The following is a 13926-nucleotide window of genomic DNA, read 5'->3' as shown; positions in this document are numbered from 1 at the left end:
TTTTTCTCCGGTACCGGGAACCAAACTCACGACCTTGCGCTTGCCAGGCAGGCGCTTTTGCCGCTGAGCTAAATCCCCAGCCCCTGTCACATGTACTTTTTAATGTCGTTCTCTTACACAAGTGTTTCCTATAATAAATAGTCTTGGTTCTCATAGAGTAATATATTACTTGTTTAGCAAGACCCTGTCTCAAAATAAAAATAGGGGTTGGGGATATAGCTCAGGTTGAAGGCCCTAGTTTCACTCCCCAATACCAAAAAAAGAGAGAAAGAATCATAATTAAGTTACCTTAAACACTAGTTCATAATAATCTTACTAAGGTTTTGTTTTTGTTTTTATCTTTTTGAGACAGGGTCTTGCTATGCACTTCAGGCTGGCCTTGAGTTCACTTTGTAGCCCAGGCTGGTCTGGAACTCACAACAATCTTCCTGCCTCAGCCTCCCGAGTGTTGGAATTACACGTGTGTGCCACCACACCTGGCTAAGGTTTTTTTGTTTGAGGCAGGGTCTCCCTGTGCAGTCAGGCTGGTCTTCACCTCAGTACGTAGCCCAAGCTGGGCTCAAACTTCCAGTGATCTACCTGCCTCAGTTGGGATCCCTGAGCGTTCGGGTCACAGGTGTGCACCACCCGGCCTGGCAGCGGTGTTTTGACATAGTGTTGTGTAATGTGTGGTGAAAATAAAACTTCATTTCCAAAAACAGCTGACTATCCAGGGACTGCAGTGTACTAGTGTGACTTTTAAAACAATTTTGTGCGTTTCCCCCTGGTCCCCCTTGGTCCTAGGTGTTTGCTGCCTGCCTGCTCTGCCTCTGGGCTGAGGCCCCCCGGCTCTTGTCACCCTTGTCCCCGTCCTGTTTCTGACACACCTGTGCTTTCTCGCAGCCCCCGGTGACCAAGAGTCTTGTGACCAACTGCAAACCAGTGACCGACAAAATCCACAAGGCGTACAAGGACAAAAACAAGTACAGGCAAGTGCGTGCCTCTGCGTTCAGTGTCAGACGACAAGGCCAGCTTCTCCACGGGCAGCGCTTTGTATTTTTTTTAAGAAGGAAGAGGTTATTTTGGCTAACAGTGTGTACGGGTTTCTGTTCACAGGGTCACAGGACAGACAGGCAGGGTGGGGAGAAACAGCTCATGCAGGGCAGTGGGTGGAGGGAGCAGAGAGGAATCAAGGGAGGAGGAGGGACACGCCCCCTTCCAGGCCACACCCCTTCCAGGCCACGCCCCCAGTAACTCCTCCTCCTCAGCTCTAACTCATCAGTGGACTCATCCGCTCATGAGTATGACACCCTCAGGAGCCCATCACCTGCCCAAAGCCCCACTTAGGAGCTCCTGAGGCTTTGGCGGAGCATCCAGATAGAAACCCTGACCTTCTGCTCCTCCCGCCCCTCAGAGACTGAAGAACATCGCTTCGTGCAGAGTGCACTTAGCCATCTCCAAGAGTCAGCACAGTGCTTTATCTGGGAAGCATTCTTTTAAAACTCACGTGAGCCGGGCTTTGTGGCGCAGGCCTGTGATCCCAGTACTCGGGAGGCTGAGGCAGGAGGATCACTGTGAGTTCAAGGCCAGCCTGGGCTACCTAGTGAGCTCAGGGCCAGGCTCAACTGCACAATGAGACCCTGTCTCAAAAAAGTAAACGAACAGAAACCAGCCGTGTGAGGCTGTTGCCACAGCGGTATTGGGTCGGTCAGCCTGGGTGCTGAGTACGCCAAAATTGTCATGCTGCTTTTCCTGTTGCCGTTTTGTTCTCTCTCCCTGGAAATCAGGTGTTTCAGCTCTCTCATTGTGTTTGGACAACTAGGTTTGAGATCATGGGGGAGGAAGAAATCGCTTTTAAAATGATCCGAACCAACGTTTCTCATGTGGTCGGCCAGTTGGATGACATCAGAAAAAACCCCAGGTACCGGCTCCCCCGAGTCAGTTCTTATTTTCCCGAATGATATGTGGCCGACTCTTGAGTTTTCACACACACGTTACTGTGCTGAATGAATGTCTCTTTCAGAATTACCACAACACAAACTTTTCGCTCACATACGCGGACGTTTTCCTTGTCGGCACAAACTGCTGATACTTTATTTGCTGCTGAAAGATCCAAGTGTGGATGTGTGCATGTCCAGAGGTGGAGACAAGAAAGGCCCCAGAAGCTGCAGACTTAGGGGGAAGGTGTTTGGGGTAAAACATTTTAAGAAAAATAGCTGGGCGTGGTGGCACACGCCTGTCTTCCCAGCACCCAGGAGGCTGAGGCAGGAGGATGGCCATGAGTTTGGGGCCAGCCTGGACTACATAGCGAGACCCTGTCTCAAAAAAACTAAGAAAAAAGCTGTGATTTTGGCAAAGAGGGAAGCAAGAGGGGGCCCAGGGCCTGGACCCAAAGGCAGGTGGGTGAAAAGGGAGAGGTGGCGATGGGCTCTCCACCTCCCATGGGAGTCCTGGCAGCCTCGTGCCAGAAGTGCAGGAGCGTATTTTGTGTGGTTTCCAGAGGCCGGAAGTCCAGGTCCAGGTGAGCTTGAAGGAAAGGGGCAAGGCAGTCCACAGTCTGCAGCCAGCCATTGTGACGTTCTGTCTCACACGGCTCGGAGCTTTTTCAGCCTGGCCCTGACCACTGCCGTGCCTGGTTTGATAAAAGCAGGTTAAAATCTGCTTTTTGAAGAGTTTTTGTTGTGACTGTTTCTATGTACTTTTTTTGTTTTTTTTTTTGAGACAGAATTTCACGATGCAGTTCAAGCTAGACTTGAACTCACTTTGTAGCCCAGGCTGGCCTCACACTCTTGGTGATCCTCCTGCCTCAGCCTCCCAAGTGCTAGAGTTACAGGTGTGCACCACCACACCTGGCATATTAGGGGTTTTTTGAGACAGGATCTCGCTATGAGTTTGCTTGAACTCTTGGTGTAGCCAGGCTGGCCTCAATTTCCTGATCCTCCTGCCTCAGCCTCTCCTAAGTGCTGGCATCACAACAGGTGCACCTGGCTTTGCTTTTTTGAATTTTAGTAGAAAATAGTTATTTTATCAGTTTCCTTGAGAAATACAAAAAGATCTTGGCATATAAAAGGAACGCTTTTCATTTCTGAGTGTTTTAGATACTTGTGGAAGTCTTCAGTTTTGCCTCATTTGAATTGGGATTTTATTTGTAAATGATCAAAGTTGTGAAAATTCTAGATATAGTATTTTAAGACCATGATTTTTTTTTCCTTACAAATCCTATTTTTTCTGTGGGTGGGAAAGGGGAAAGAGAATCTTAAAACTATCTTTAGTGCTTATTTAGTTTCTTCAGGGACCCAAGAAAATCCTCGATTTCCTAAAAATAAATCTCTCTCTGCCACGCAGCCATGATGATAAAAGCTCAGCCAATGGCCGCAGCCTGCGCCCGCTGCGCCCGCCTGGGGCCTCCAGAAAACGGCACTGAGGTTGTAGGAGTGGTTCTGGTGGCGCAGGGCCTGCGTGTGCTCCGGGAACTTTTCACACCTGTTTACTGCGTTTGACTTTTTTGAGGGCTCCTTTGAAGTCAGCATCAAAACAGCCTTCAGACCTCCCCTGAGCTGGGGGTGGAACCCAGGGTGCTTTACTGCTGAGCTCTACTCCTGGCCCTTTTTTATTTTTTGAGACAGGGTCTCATACAGGTGCCCAGGCTGGCCTCCAACTTGTGATCCTCCTGCCTCAGCTTCCCAAGTAGCTGGGGTAACTGCCTTATACCACCTGCCGTCAGCCCTAGGGACACGTTTGTCCCTTTAACAAAGCGTCTGGGTAGGCAGGACCTTGGCTTTGGCTCCTTCGTCTGCTGGCCTCCTGCTGTCTTGGCCCCTGCAAGGCCACAAGACCTGGACGTGCTGCCCGGTGCCAGCCTTCGCTCCGCCCCCGGCACTGAGAGCTGGTGTCTGCCTGTGCTTTGCTTATCTATTTTTAGTCCGGAATGTCACGGAGGCTCGTGGGTCACATGTGGCAGACGGAGCTCTTGGGTGTCCTTTTGATATAAGCCAGGCCACGGGCTCAGAGAAAGGGTGACACAGTGACTTCCATTTCTACATAACTGTCTCCAGCAAGCATCGATTATATTGGAGCGTTTGTTTGCTGTGTTGGTTTTTTGAGACAGGGTCTCGCTATGTAGCACAGGCTGGCTTTGAATTCGCTTTGATCCTCCTGCCTCAGCCTCCCAAGTGCTGGAATTCCAGGTGTGCGCCATCCCGCTGGCTTATGTTTGATCTTGTTTCACCTGAACACACCCACTCCTTCATCACTACACCAAGTTATTTCAAGTAAATCTCGTCGTTTTACCTGTTTTTTAGTGTGTATCTCTTAACTATAAAGATCCTTAAAATACAGCAAAGCAGTCAGCAGGACAGCTTGCACCTTTCCGCCCTTGTAAGCACCTGGGCGTAGGTTGTGGTGTTGTCAGGTAAATTCATTGCAGCGAGTCCAGAGGTTTCTGCTCCATCTTCCTCTCTGTCTGCTGAGCTCTCCACACGCACGCGTGTCTGAAGACAGCCGGTTCCGTGTCTCACAGACCTCGGGCCCGCTGTGCTGCTCCGGTCCTGGCTGGGTCCTCCGCCAAGCGGGTCACCCGGGGCTTCCCGGGAGCTGCTGGCAGGCCTGAGGGTTTAACCGTTGGCTCATGTCAGGATCCCGTCCTCCCTGCTGCGTTTTCATGGCCCTCGCGTGCCGGCGCTCACCTCGAAGCACTCGGGCGGCGGAGTTGCCGCTGCTTGGCCAGCGCTGGCACCTGAAGCGTGGTGGAGGAGGCCGAGGTCCTCAAGCTGCGGCCGTGGGAGCCATCGCTGCCCAGGTACCTGTGGCTGTGCGGCCCTTCACGCCACCACTGCAGAGGGTTTGGCTCCATCCTCGCCAGCTTTTCCTGGTGCTGATGCTGCGTTCCGCTAGCTGGCCGCCGAGCCCAGGCTGCGCGAACGGAAGTCACTCCAGAAGAGGCCTCACGGCGCCACCTCACGTCTCTCAGTGCCCAGCACGGGCCCTCTGGGTGCACGGGTGAGGGGTTTCTGAAGCAGCGCTTGACAGAGCAGGAGTGCCCAGAGAATCCCAGCAGCCAGTGCGCCGACGGGTGCAGATGTCCGTTGAAAATGCTCTCGGAGAGCCGGGCGTGGTGGCGCACGCCGGTAATCCCAGCACTTGGGAGGCTGAGGCAGGAGGATCAGAGCAAATTGGAAGCCAGCCTGGGCTACAGAGTGAGTTCCAGGCCAGCTGGAACTGCACAGCAAGACCTCGTCTCAAAAAACCAAAGAAATAAGTAAAAACTACTTGGAGTCCACATTGCTTTTCCCCTTGGTCAGGGCCCTGCGGGAGAGGCCTGGTAACCAGCACTCTGTCCTTGCAGAAAGTTCGTTTGCTTGAATGACAACATTGACCACGGCCACAAGGACGCGCAGACCGTGAAGGCCGTGCTCCGGGACTTCTACGAGTCCATGTTCCCCGTGCCGTCCCAGTTCGAGCTGCCCAGGGAGTACCGGAACCGCTTCCTTCACATGCACGAGCTGCGGGAATGGTGAGCCCTCGCGTTGCGCGCACACGTGTGCCTGGGTAGGCACCCCCACACACGTGGCCGAGGCTCACCGTGACATGGCTTTCATGTGTTACTTGCCCTGGAATTCCTTCTGAAAACGCAGAATATCTGTTGCAGTTTGACTGGAATCTTTGCGACAACATCTGTGTAGGCGAGGCTGGCCTTGAATTTGAAGTCCTCCTGCCTCAGCCTCCCAGGTCCTGGGGTTATGAGTGTGCGCCACCATGCCCAGCTTTTATTGCTTTTATTTTATTTATTTATTTATTTATTTATTTACTTACTGTCTTTTTGAGACAGGGTCTCACTATACAGTTCAGGCTGGCCTTGAGCTCACTTTGTAGCCCAAGCTGGTCTCAAACTCCCAACAATCCTCCTGCCTCAGCCTCCTGAGTGCTGGGATTATAGGTGTGCGCCACCACTGCCGGCTCTTTACTGCTTTTAATATCTGAAAGACATCTTAAGGGATTTGAAAAACATACCCACCTGGGTTTTCGGTGTAGCTGGGCCTCTGCAGTGCTGAGCTGGGTGGTGCAGGCGCACAGGGGAATGGTGTGGGCAGGGCTGGCCCCTGGGTGGTTGCCGAGGGCAGCCCACCTGCCTCAGCGAGGGACCCGCCCCCAAGGAGGGTCGGGAGCCGGAGCTGCAATGTGCGAGCTGCTGGGGCAGCCCGGAAACGGAGCAGCCATGAGCGCAGTGTGAACCCAGCGGTGGGACAGGACAGAGTCGGGAGTGCTGGGGAGAGGAGCGGTTCGGGACAGCGCGAGCCCAGGGCGACGCGCTCCTGCTGGGCGGCGTCCTGGATCCGTGGCCTTGCGTGGGCAGCGCGGCCTGCGCGTAGCTCCTCGCCCGCCTCCGCCCGAGCCTCCCTGCGAGCTCAGGCCGCGTCTGCTTCTCCCCGGCAGGAGGGCCTACCGCGACAAGCTGAAGTTCTGGACCCACTGCGTCCTGGCCACGCTGATCCTTTTCACCGTCTTCTCCTTTTTTGCTGAGCAGGTACGTGACACACCTGGCGGGGCGGGGCCGGTGTGTCCCGGCGTGTCCGGTCTGAGCGAGCCGGGCAGAAGGCGGGGCTCACCTGAGCTGCGTCCGGCCCCGCCCCGCCTGAGCCCGAGCCCATCTTGCTGGGCTCCCGTGGGTGGCGGCGCTGTCCTCTGCGCTGAGCGGCCCTGCATTTCCTGTGCCGAGGCCGGGCTGTCGCCCTCGCCGCCTCCCTGCCCGCTCCTCTCACCCGCTCTGCCCCTCCGGGCTCCGGCCCCCTCTCCGGGGAGGAGGGAGCAGGCCGAGGAGGACGCTGCAGGCTGCGGTGTGCAGCGCTGAGAGCGGGCGGCGCAGGCTGCCGGCTCCGAGCCGCAGGACAGGCTGACTGGGCGCTGTGGGTCAGGCTTGCTGCGCGGGCAGCTGGGCGAAACTCGGCCTCCCTCGGCCACCAAGGGGGCAGGTGTTGGCCCCAGCTCCCGGGGTGGGACGAAGCGGGGGCAGCGTGAGGAGCTGCCCGGGACGCGGAAGAAAGCGGGTCTGTCTCAGTTACTTTTCTCGTTGCTAAGGCAGATACCCGGCACCCAGAGTTGGAGGGGAGAGGTGCAGGTGGCCCGTAGTCTGTACGGGGCTCAGTCCAAGTCGGCTGGCTGCAAGGCGGCGTGGCATGGCACAGGAGGGTCGCAGGGAACAGCTCCTGGCGCCCACGAGACAGCAAAAGCAGCAAGGGCGGGGACGAGCCTCTGTGTGTCTCTTACATGGTGTGCGGGCTGCACGCCCCAGGCCGGCGTAGCTCTCACCTTTAACCCCAGCCAGAGCTCTGGCCGACCAGTCTGCACCACTTCGCTCACCCGCCTGCTGCGGCTGCAGCCAGCTCAGGAAGAGCCCCGAGACCCATGAGGCTTTGTGGGGACATCAGACACACCCCGTGACAGGGCCCGGCTTTGTTCTGCCCAAGCCCCGGGTCCCCAGCCAGGCAGCATGGCCGCTGTGTGTGGGCAAAGTGCTGCTTCTGCCTCTGGGACAGGGAAGACCAGGCAATGTTGGGACTCCTGAGAGGAGACCATGAAGAACGCTTTCTTTCCCCTGGCAACTTTCTCACGGTGGGCATTACACTTCCTGTTTCAGATACAGCACGGGCAGCTGTGTTTGTGAGAAACACAGCGCGCACCCCGGGTCTGTGCTGCTGGTTCACAGAGGAACCTTCCACTGCAGCGCACTCATCATTGGGTATTTTTTTTGGTACCGGGAATCGAACTCAGGACTTTGCGCTTGCCAGGCAGGGGCTTATGCTGCTGAGCTCTATCCCCGGCTATCATTGGGTATCATCTTCATTTTTAAGTGACTGCTATTAGGTGAAGCTTAAAAAAAATTCCAACAGGCTTTTTAGTGTTGCTGTTTGCTTTTTAAATCAGACCGAACGTGGTCCTGTTAACCCGGAAGCAGTGCCTCATGGTTAAGCCGAGCCAGGTCCCTCCGGCGGGAAGCCTGGCCCGGACGTCTGAAAGCAGACGCGCTCGGGGAGGGCTGCGCGGGCGCCTGGGTCGCAGGCCTTAGCCAAGGGAGCCTGGGCTGAGACCACGTCGGCGCGGCTTGCGCCGACCCGGGCAGCAGGTGTGGGAGCGGTGTTTTAGGGAGGGACGATGGAAATGCCCTGGGGCCTTCCTAAAAGAGCGGGGCAGTCTGGGAGACTGTGGGTACGACTCATCGATAATAAGGGCGACTGTACGCACTGCCGGCCGTGTGGGAAATTAGAACACGTTTTCTGTCTTCCATCATGCAGTTAATTGCTCTTAAGCGCAAGATACTTCCCCGGAGGAGGACGCACAAAGAAGCCAGCCCCGAGCGCATCAAGGTCTAGAACGTCTCGGTTCGGCAGTCACCTACCTCAGTGTCACCGGGAGGGGTGACTGGACGCTCGGCCGCCGCCCGGATTGGCACACTCCACACACCGTGCCGGGCGGCTCTGAGCGCGTCCCGCTTTTAAGGCACTCGCTCCCGGACCTGCAAAGCCTGCTGGCTCCCCAGCGCGACCCTTGCGAAGTGCGAGTGGAGGCCCAGGCGGCCGGGAGTCTCCGAAACCTGGAGCCCGGCTCTGCCCCTCCGCGCTCCGCTTCCCACCTCCCGTGGGTAAAGTAAGGAGCTGCCCAGCTCCGCTTCCGCCAGCAGACAGTCCGGACGTGTGATCCCGCCGCCGCGGTTGCTGTTTAAGTAGGGCTGTACTTTCACCTTCGAGGACGAGGTAGAAATCACCGAGTGGGTAAGGACGGTCTCGTCCACTCTGACCTGCGGACTGCTCGTGGCCGGTACGGGGACGTGTCGCGATTCTTCAGTCCCGAGAGCACGTTCTTCGGTTTCCTGCACAGGCCTGCTGACCAAGGCTGCCTAATCATTGCTGCCACTGAGAGATGTAATTATGTTTAGGAATTGTACGTAGTCAATCAGGAGTGCCTCCCCTCCAGACGGGCAGTACTGACAGGGCTACACCCGGTGTCTGATTTAACACCCACCCTCCGCACCCATTTTCCAGCATAGCTGCTTTCGTGTATAGCAGGGGTCAATCAACAAACCTGTTCTCTAAAGGGCCTGCTAGCACATAATCATAGGACACCTGTGTCTCCGTCACACATTCTTCTTTTTCAGTTCGTGTCTCGTAAACAATCGTTTATCATTGCACAGCCCATATGTAGGTGGATCTGACGGGAAGGCCCCTGTCGCTGACCACCGGGACTCCATATTTTCATGTCTGGGGAAACCCTGATGTGCAGCTGTTTCCTGGTGTCATTGTACGGTGGATTTCTGGCAACCGGATTCCACAAGTCCTTTCTGATGGACAGGTATTTTAGATCACAGTCTGAACAGTATCCCACAACAGCACACCTGTTTTGTAAAAAGAACTTTAAATGTAAATACTGTGTTTGTGCTGTTTCCCAAAATTGAAGTCTCATAAAAAATTGTATTTGTCTGATGCTTTGATTTTTAAATCTTGGGGATTTCCTATTTTCCAGGCCATGGAAAAAAGCAAGGCTTTTTTGAAGTCGATGGGCTATATGGTGTGTCAGGCTCTGTACTGAGCGCTAGTAAAATTAAACAGAGACTAGTGTCAGATCATGTCAGAGGGCGTTATGGCTTCTGGATAAAATTTGTGATATGGAAGAATGTGGTGAGTTGTTTGAATATCAGTGTAAAAGCCGAGAATTTATTCTGGAAAGGTTGTACAGAAATAAAGATGTGTGTGTCACAGAGATCTCTAGTGATGTGCATGCAGTCCACACCCCACGCAGAACTGGGAAATGAGCCGGATAATGGAATCCTAGGATACCCATCGGGTCATTCATCTTGTGATTCGGGAGGGTCCTTGGCATGAGAACCTTGGCAGTTGATGAGTCGGTGGCCTTCTGAATTTTTGTTTCCTGTTTGTTTGTTGAGACAGGATCCTGCTCTGCAGTTCAGGCTGGCCTTGAACTCACATTGTATCTGAGACTGGCCTCAATCTCATAGCAATCCTCCTGCCTCAGCCTCCTGAGTGCTGGGATAACTGGCGTGTATAGCCTTATCCCTGGCCCTGGGAAGTTGAAAAGCCTGAAAAACGTTCATTCAAATGTAGCCCTGTAGAGGTCCAGTGTGGGCCTCAGTCCCTTCGGCTGTGTAACAAAAACAGACTGGGTGACTTATGAAGAACAAAAATTCAATTCCACGTAGTCCTAGAGGCTGGGAAGTCCAAGGTCAAGGTACCGACCAGGTTCTCTGTCTGGTGGCAGCTGACACTCTGCTTCCAGGATGGCACCTGGAACCCTGCGTGCACCTGGGGGGTGGGGGCGGCCACGTGTCCTCACCTGGCAGCAGGGCCGATGCCCTGGGTCCAGCCCTCAGTAACGGCCCTGCCCTAATCCTGGGGGCTGCCCCGTGAGCCGGTCACCCCCTGGCACCCTGCCTCTCAATACCTTTACGTTGCTGATGAAACCTCAGCAGGAGTTTCGGAGGGAACAAAACAATCATCACTGCGTTGTGTGATTTGGAAGAAGGGAAACTGTTAGACTGCTGGACCCCCCTCCCCAGGCCCTGCGGGCAGAATTTTCACAATGACCATCATCTGTCTGGTGCAGTCTGTGCTTGTTGTTGTTGTTGTTGTTGTTGTTTTGAGGTACGATTTCTGTGTATTCCAGGCTGACCTCGACCTCATGGCTCTCCTCCTGCCTCAGCCTCCCAAGGGCTGGGATTGTAGGGATGTGCACCACCATGCCCAGCTCGAAGCCTTGCTTTTTATTACAGGGACACCCAGGCCGGGGGGCCTGACTTGCTGCAAGTCTCACAGCCATAAGGGGCAGAGGGGGCTTGGAACCCAGATCCTCTCCTGGGCCCCTGGCTTGTGCAGTCCCCACATGGCACTGGCACCCCTGGCTTGTCATGCACCCTGCACTTGGATGTCTGCACAAGTCCTGCTGGGCTCGGCTTTTTCTTCTGAAATGAGGGGGGTCTGCATCGAAACCATGGAACCTTCATTTCCTTGCACACCCCTCCCCCTCCCAGCGACCCTGACTCAGGCTGGCCCTTGAACGACACTTTTAGAGACTGATATTTGAAGCCATGTGATATGTGAAAAGAGATAGGGAAAGAAAGTAAAACTAAATCCAGAAAGGAGTGAAACCAAGTCCTGGGGATCTCCAAGATGTAAGTCTTCTTTTTGCTAGTTGAAGCTGAGGCAGGAGGATCGCTGTGCATTCCAGGCCAGCCTGGGCTACACAGTGAGATCCTGTCTCATAAATAAATAAGTCAATGAGTGCCTCAGGAAAAGAGAAGGGTGGAAAAGAAAGAAGCTAGTGGTCCAAAATGTAGAAAAGTAATAAAACAAGCGAGTAGTAAGGACCAAACATAGAAGGGCAAAGATAAATGCAGTAAAAATAAAAATTTACTAGATAACGAAAGACAAGACAACAGGGGTAGGGCCGCCTCAAATACCAGTGCACACACAGCCAATCACAAAAGTGCTATTTTGGGCCAGTCAGAAATTTGCTAGCTTCAATCCTTCTTTTGAATCTGGTGTTGTTTGCAGGACCAATCAGGATGCACTTTTTGACCTTCCGTTGCGTATGGCATAACCCATCAAAAGATCCCGTTTCTGATCCCTCATTTACATGTAACTGAAAGCCAAAGAGGCCTTTTGATTGGACCATGTACATAGCATGACACCAAGGAAGTGTTTGATAGGATGCTGTCCCAATGCCATATTTGCATGAGGGGGAGATACTTGGAAACTGTGGCTACTACAAAAGACACTTTTCCCGTTGCCCTGGCCTCTGTGAAGTTTCTTCACAGGCAGCTCTCTGCTGGTCTTTCCTAGAGTTGGTAAGTGTACACCTTCCAGGCATGGTGGGACACACCCATAATCAAAGCACTCAGGAGGCCGAGGCAGGAGGATCAGCATGAGTTTGTAGCCAACCTGGACTATATAGAGAGTTCTAGGCTGTCTTGGACTACATAGCAAGGCCCTTTCTCAAAAAAAAAAAAAAAAAAAAAAGTCACAGCTCGGGAAGACAGTCTACACCAAGAACCAAGGGACAGGACCAGGCGTTGGACTCCCCCCGCCACTGCCTGCCCGCCTTCCTGGTTCCAGCTGAGTGGTTGGGAGTCAGCAGGACCTGGAGAGAGAGCAGTGCCCTTTGGAGTAGGAGAAAGAAGGGAGGGGCCGTGGTGGCGGACACCTGTGATCCCTATACTCCTTAGGCAGAGGCAGGAGGGTCGCCTTTTCAAGGCCAGCCTGGGCTACAGAGTGAGACCTTGTCTACAAAACAACTGAAGTGAGCAAATTAAAAAACGAGTGAAACAAGACACACTTCTCTTTCTCTGCCCACCCATTAGTTCATGCACATGCGTACACACAGGAGAGGCACAGGCAGAAAGGAACCACTGATACTGAAGAAATTTTAATAAGACTACTACATTATTTACTGTATATTATTTTATGACACCTACACTATTTTCCAAAACTAAATGAAATGGGATATTTCTTAGAAAAAAAAAAAAAAAAACAGTTCCCAGTACTATAACTGACCCCCATAGAGACAAAATCCTAAAATGACCAATTTCTACAGAAGAAACCAAGGAAACTACTATCCAGGAGCTGCTCCACGTGAAGTCCCTGGGCGCTGCCGGTTCAGGGCTTCCCATCGACACTCGGGGCTGAAGTGTGTCGGGCACAGAGCATGAAGGGAAACAGAAGTGTTTAGGAAACAAGTCCTGGCCATGGAAGACACTTAGAGGTCACCCCCTTCAGGGACATTGGTGTGCAATCCCAAACAGACTCCAGTGCCACAATAATGGCCAAGTGGGCTTAATCCAGGAAGGCAAAGATGGGTTGATACCAGGAAACTGGTTTAAATAATTACCAGTGGGCACTGTGGTGCACACCTGTAATCTCAGCACTGGGAGGCTGAGGCGGGAAGATTGGTGTGTGTTTGAGGCCAGCCTGGGCTTCACAGTGAGTTCAGGGCCAGCCTGAACTATATTAAGCAAACTATTAAGCAACTATTTTGCCTCAAAAAACAAAACAAACATAAGTGTATAAATGTCTATCACATTCACAGGCGTAAGGATAAAAAAATGTACTACGATCTCCATAGATGCAGAGAAAACCTTTAACAGAATCCAACACTCATCCCCAAAATTCACCACAAAGAAGGCAATCGTGGACAGCAAACACATCCTACTAGAATTTAATCCTGCACATGCTTTTGTTCTCAGCGCTCCGGGACACTGAGGCAGGAGGATCCCAAGTTAAAGCCCACTCTGGGCAAATGAGGGAGATCTGGTCTAAAGATAAGCATTTTCAAAAGGGCTGGGGATCTAGTGAGACCTCTAGCAAAAAAGGAGGGGCAGCTGGGGGTGCAGATCAGAGCGACAGCCTGGGGTTCAACCCCCAGGGCCGCAGAAAACAATCGAGGCTGACTGTGCCGCGGTATTTTTTGCAAAGCCCAAACGGTACCTCTGTCTCTGTCTCTCCGTGTCTCTCTGTCCCTCAGTCTCTCTCAGTGTTTGCCTCTGTGTGTCTCAGTGCCTCTGTCTCTCAGTGTCTCTCTGTCTCAGTGTTTCTGTCTCTCTGTCTTTCTCAGGCTCTCAGCATCTCTCAGTGTCTGTCTGGCTCTCCCTCTCCCGTCACGCGAACACACACCGGGACGGGCAGGGGCGGCGGTGCCGGCGGGCTCGCGGACGGGCCTGCGACTGTCACCCTGGAAACGCGGGCGCCTGCGCGCTCCGCACGCGGCCTGCACGGAGCCTGGAGCGACCCCGCGCTTCCCGCCCAAAGGGGCGGAGCCTGCCTGCCCTGCGCACGCGCGCGGCGTCCAGCCAATCAGCGCCGCGCCTACTTACGGGCGCCAGCTCCTCGCGCGCGGACCGCGAGTCTCCTCAGAGGCGTCGGCAGGGCGAGGCGCGAGGGTGAGGCG

The 13926-nt window shown here is 53.8% G+C and overlaps 1 protein-coding gene across 1 annotated transcript in view; it reads left to right on the top strand.

Moving 5' to 3' along the window:
* Gnptab (N-acetylglucosamine-1-phosphate transferase, alpha and beta subunits) overlaps positions 1–9731 on the top strand; it is a gene marked incomplete at its 5' end in the record, with an annotated part of 29092 nt that extends 19361 nt beyond the window's left edge. Inside the window, 5 exon segments of the mRNA XM_013518708.1 lie at positions 883–968; positions 1802–1900; positions 5324–5491; positions 6412–6502; positions 8268–9731. Of these exon segments, the coding sequence (XP_013374162.1) occupies positions 883–968; positions 1802–1900; positions 5324–5491; positions 6412–6502; positions 8268–8345 (522 nt within the window).
* Between the last annotated feature and the right edge of the window lie 4195 nt (positions 9732–13926).

The sequence above is a fragment of the Chinchilla lanigera genome, unplaced genomic scaffold, assembly GCF_000276665.1.
Source record: "Chinchilla lanigera isolate Chin_1 unplaced genomic scaffold, ChiLan1.0 scaffold00004, whole genome shotgun sequence".
NCBI classification, from domain to species: domain Eukaryota; kingdom Metazoa; phylum Chordata; class Mammalia; order Rodentia; family Chinchillidae; genus Chinchilla; species Chinchilla lanigera.
The sequence above is the reverse complement of the archived record's forward strand: the minus strand, read 5'-3'. Positions and strand labels throughout refer to the sequence as shown.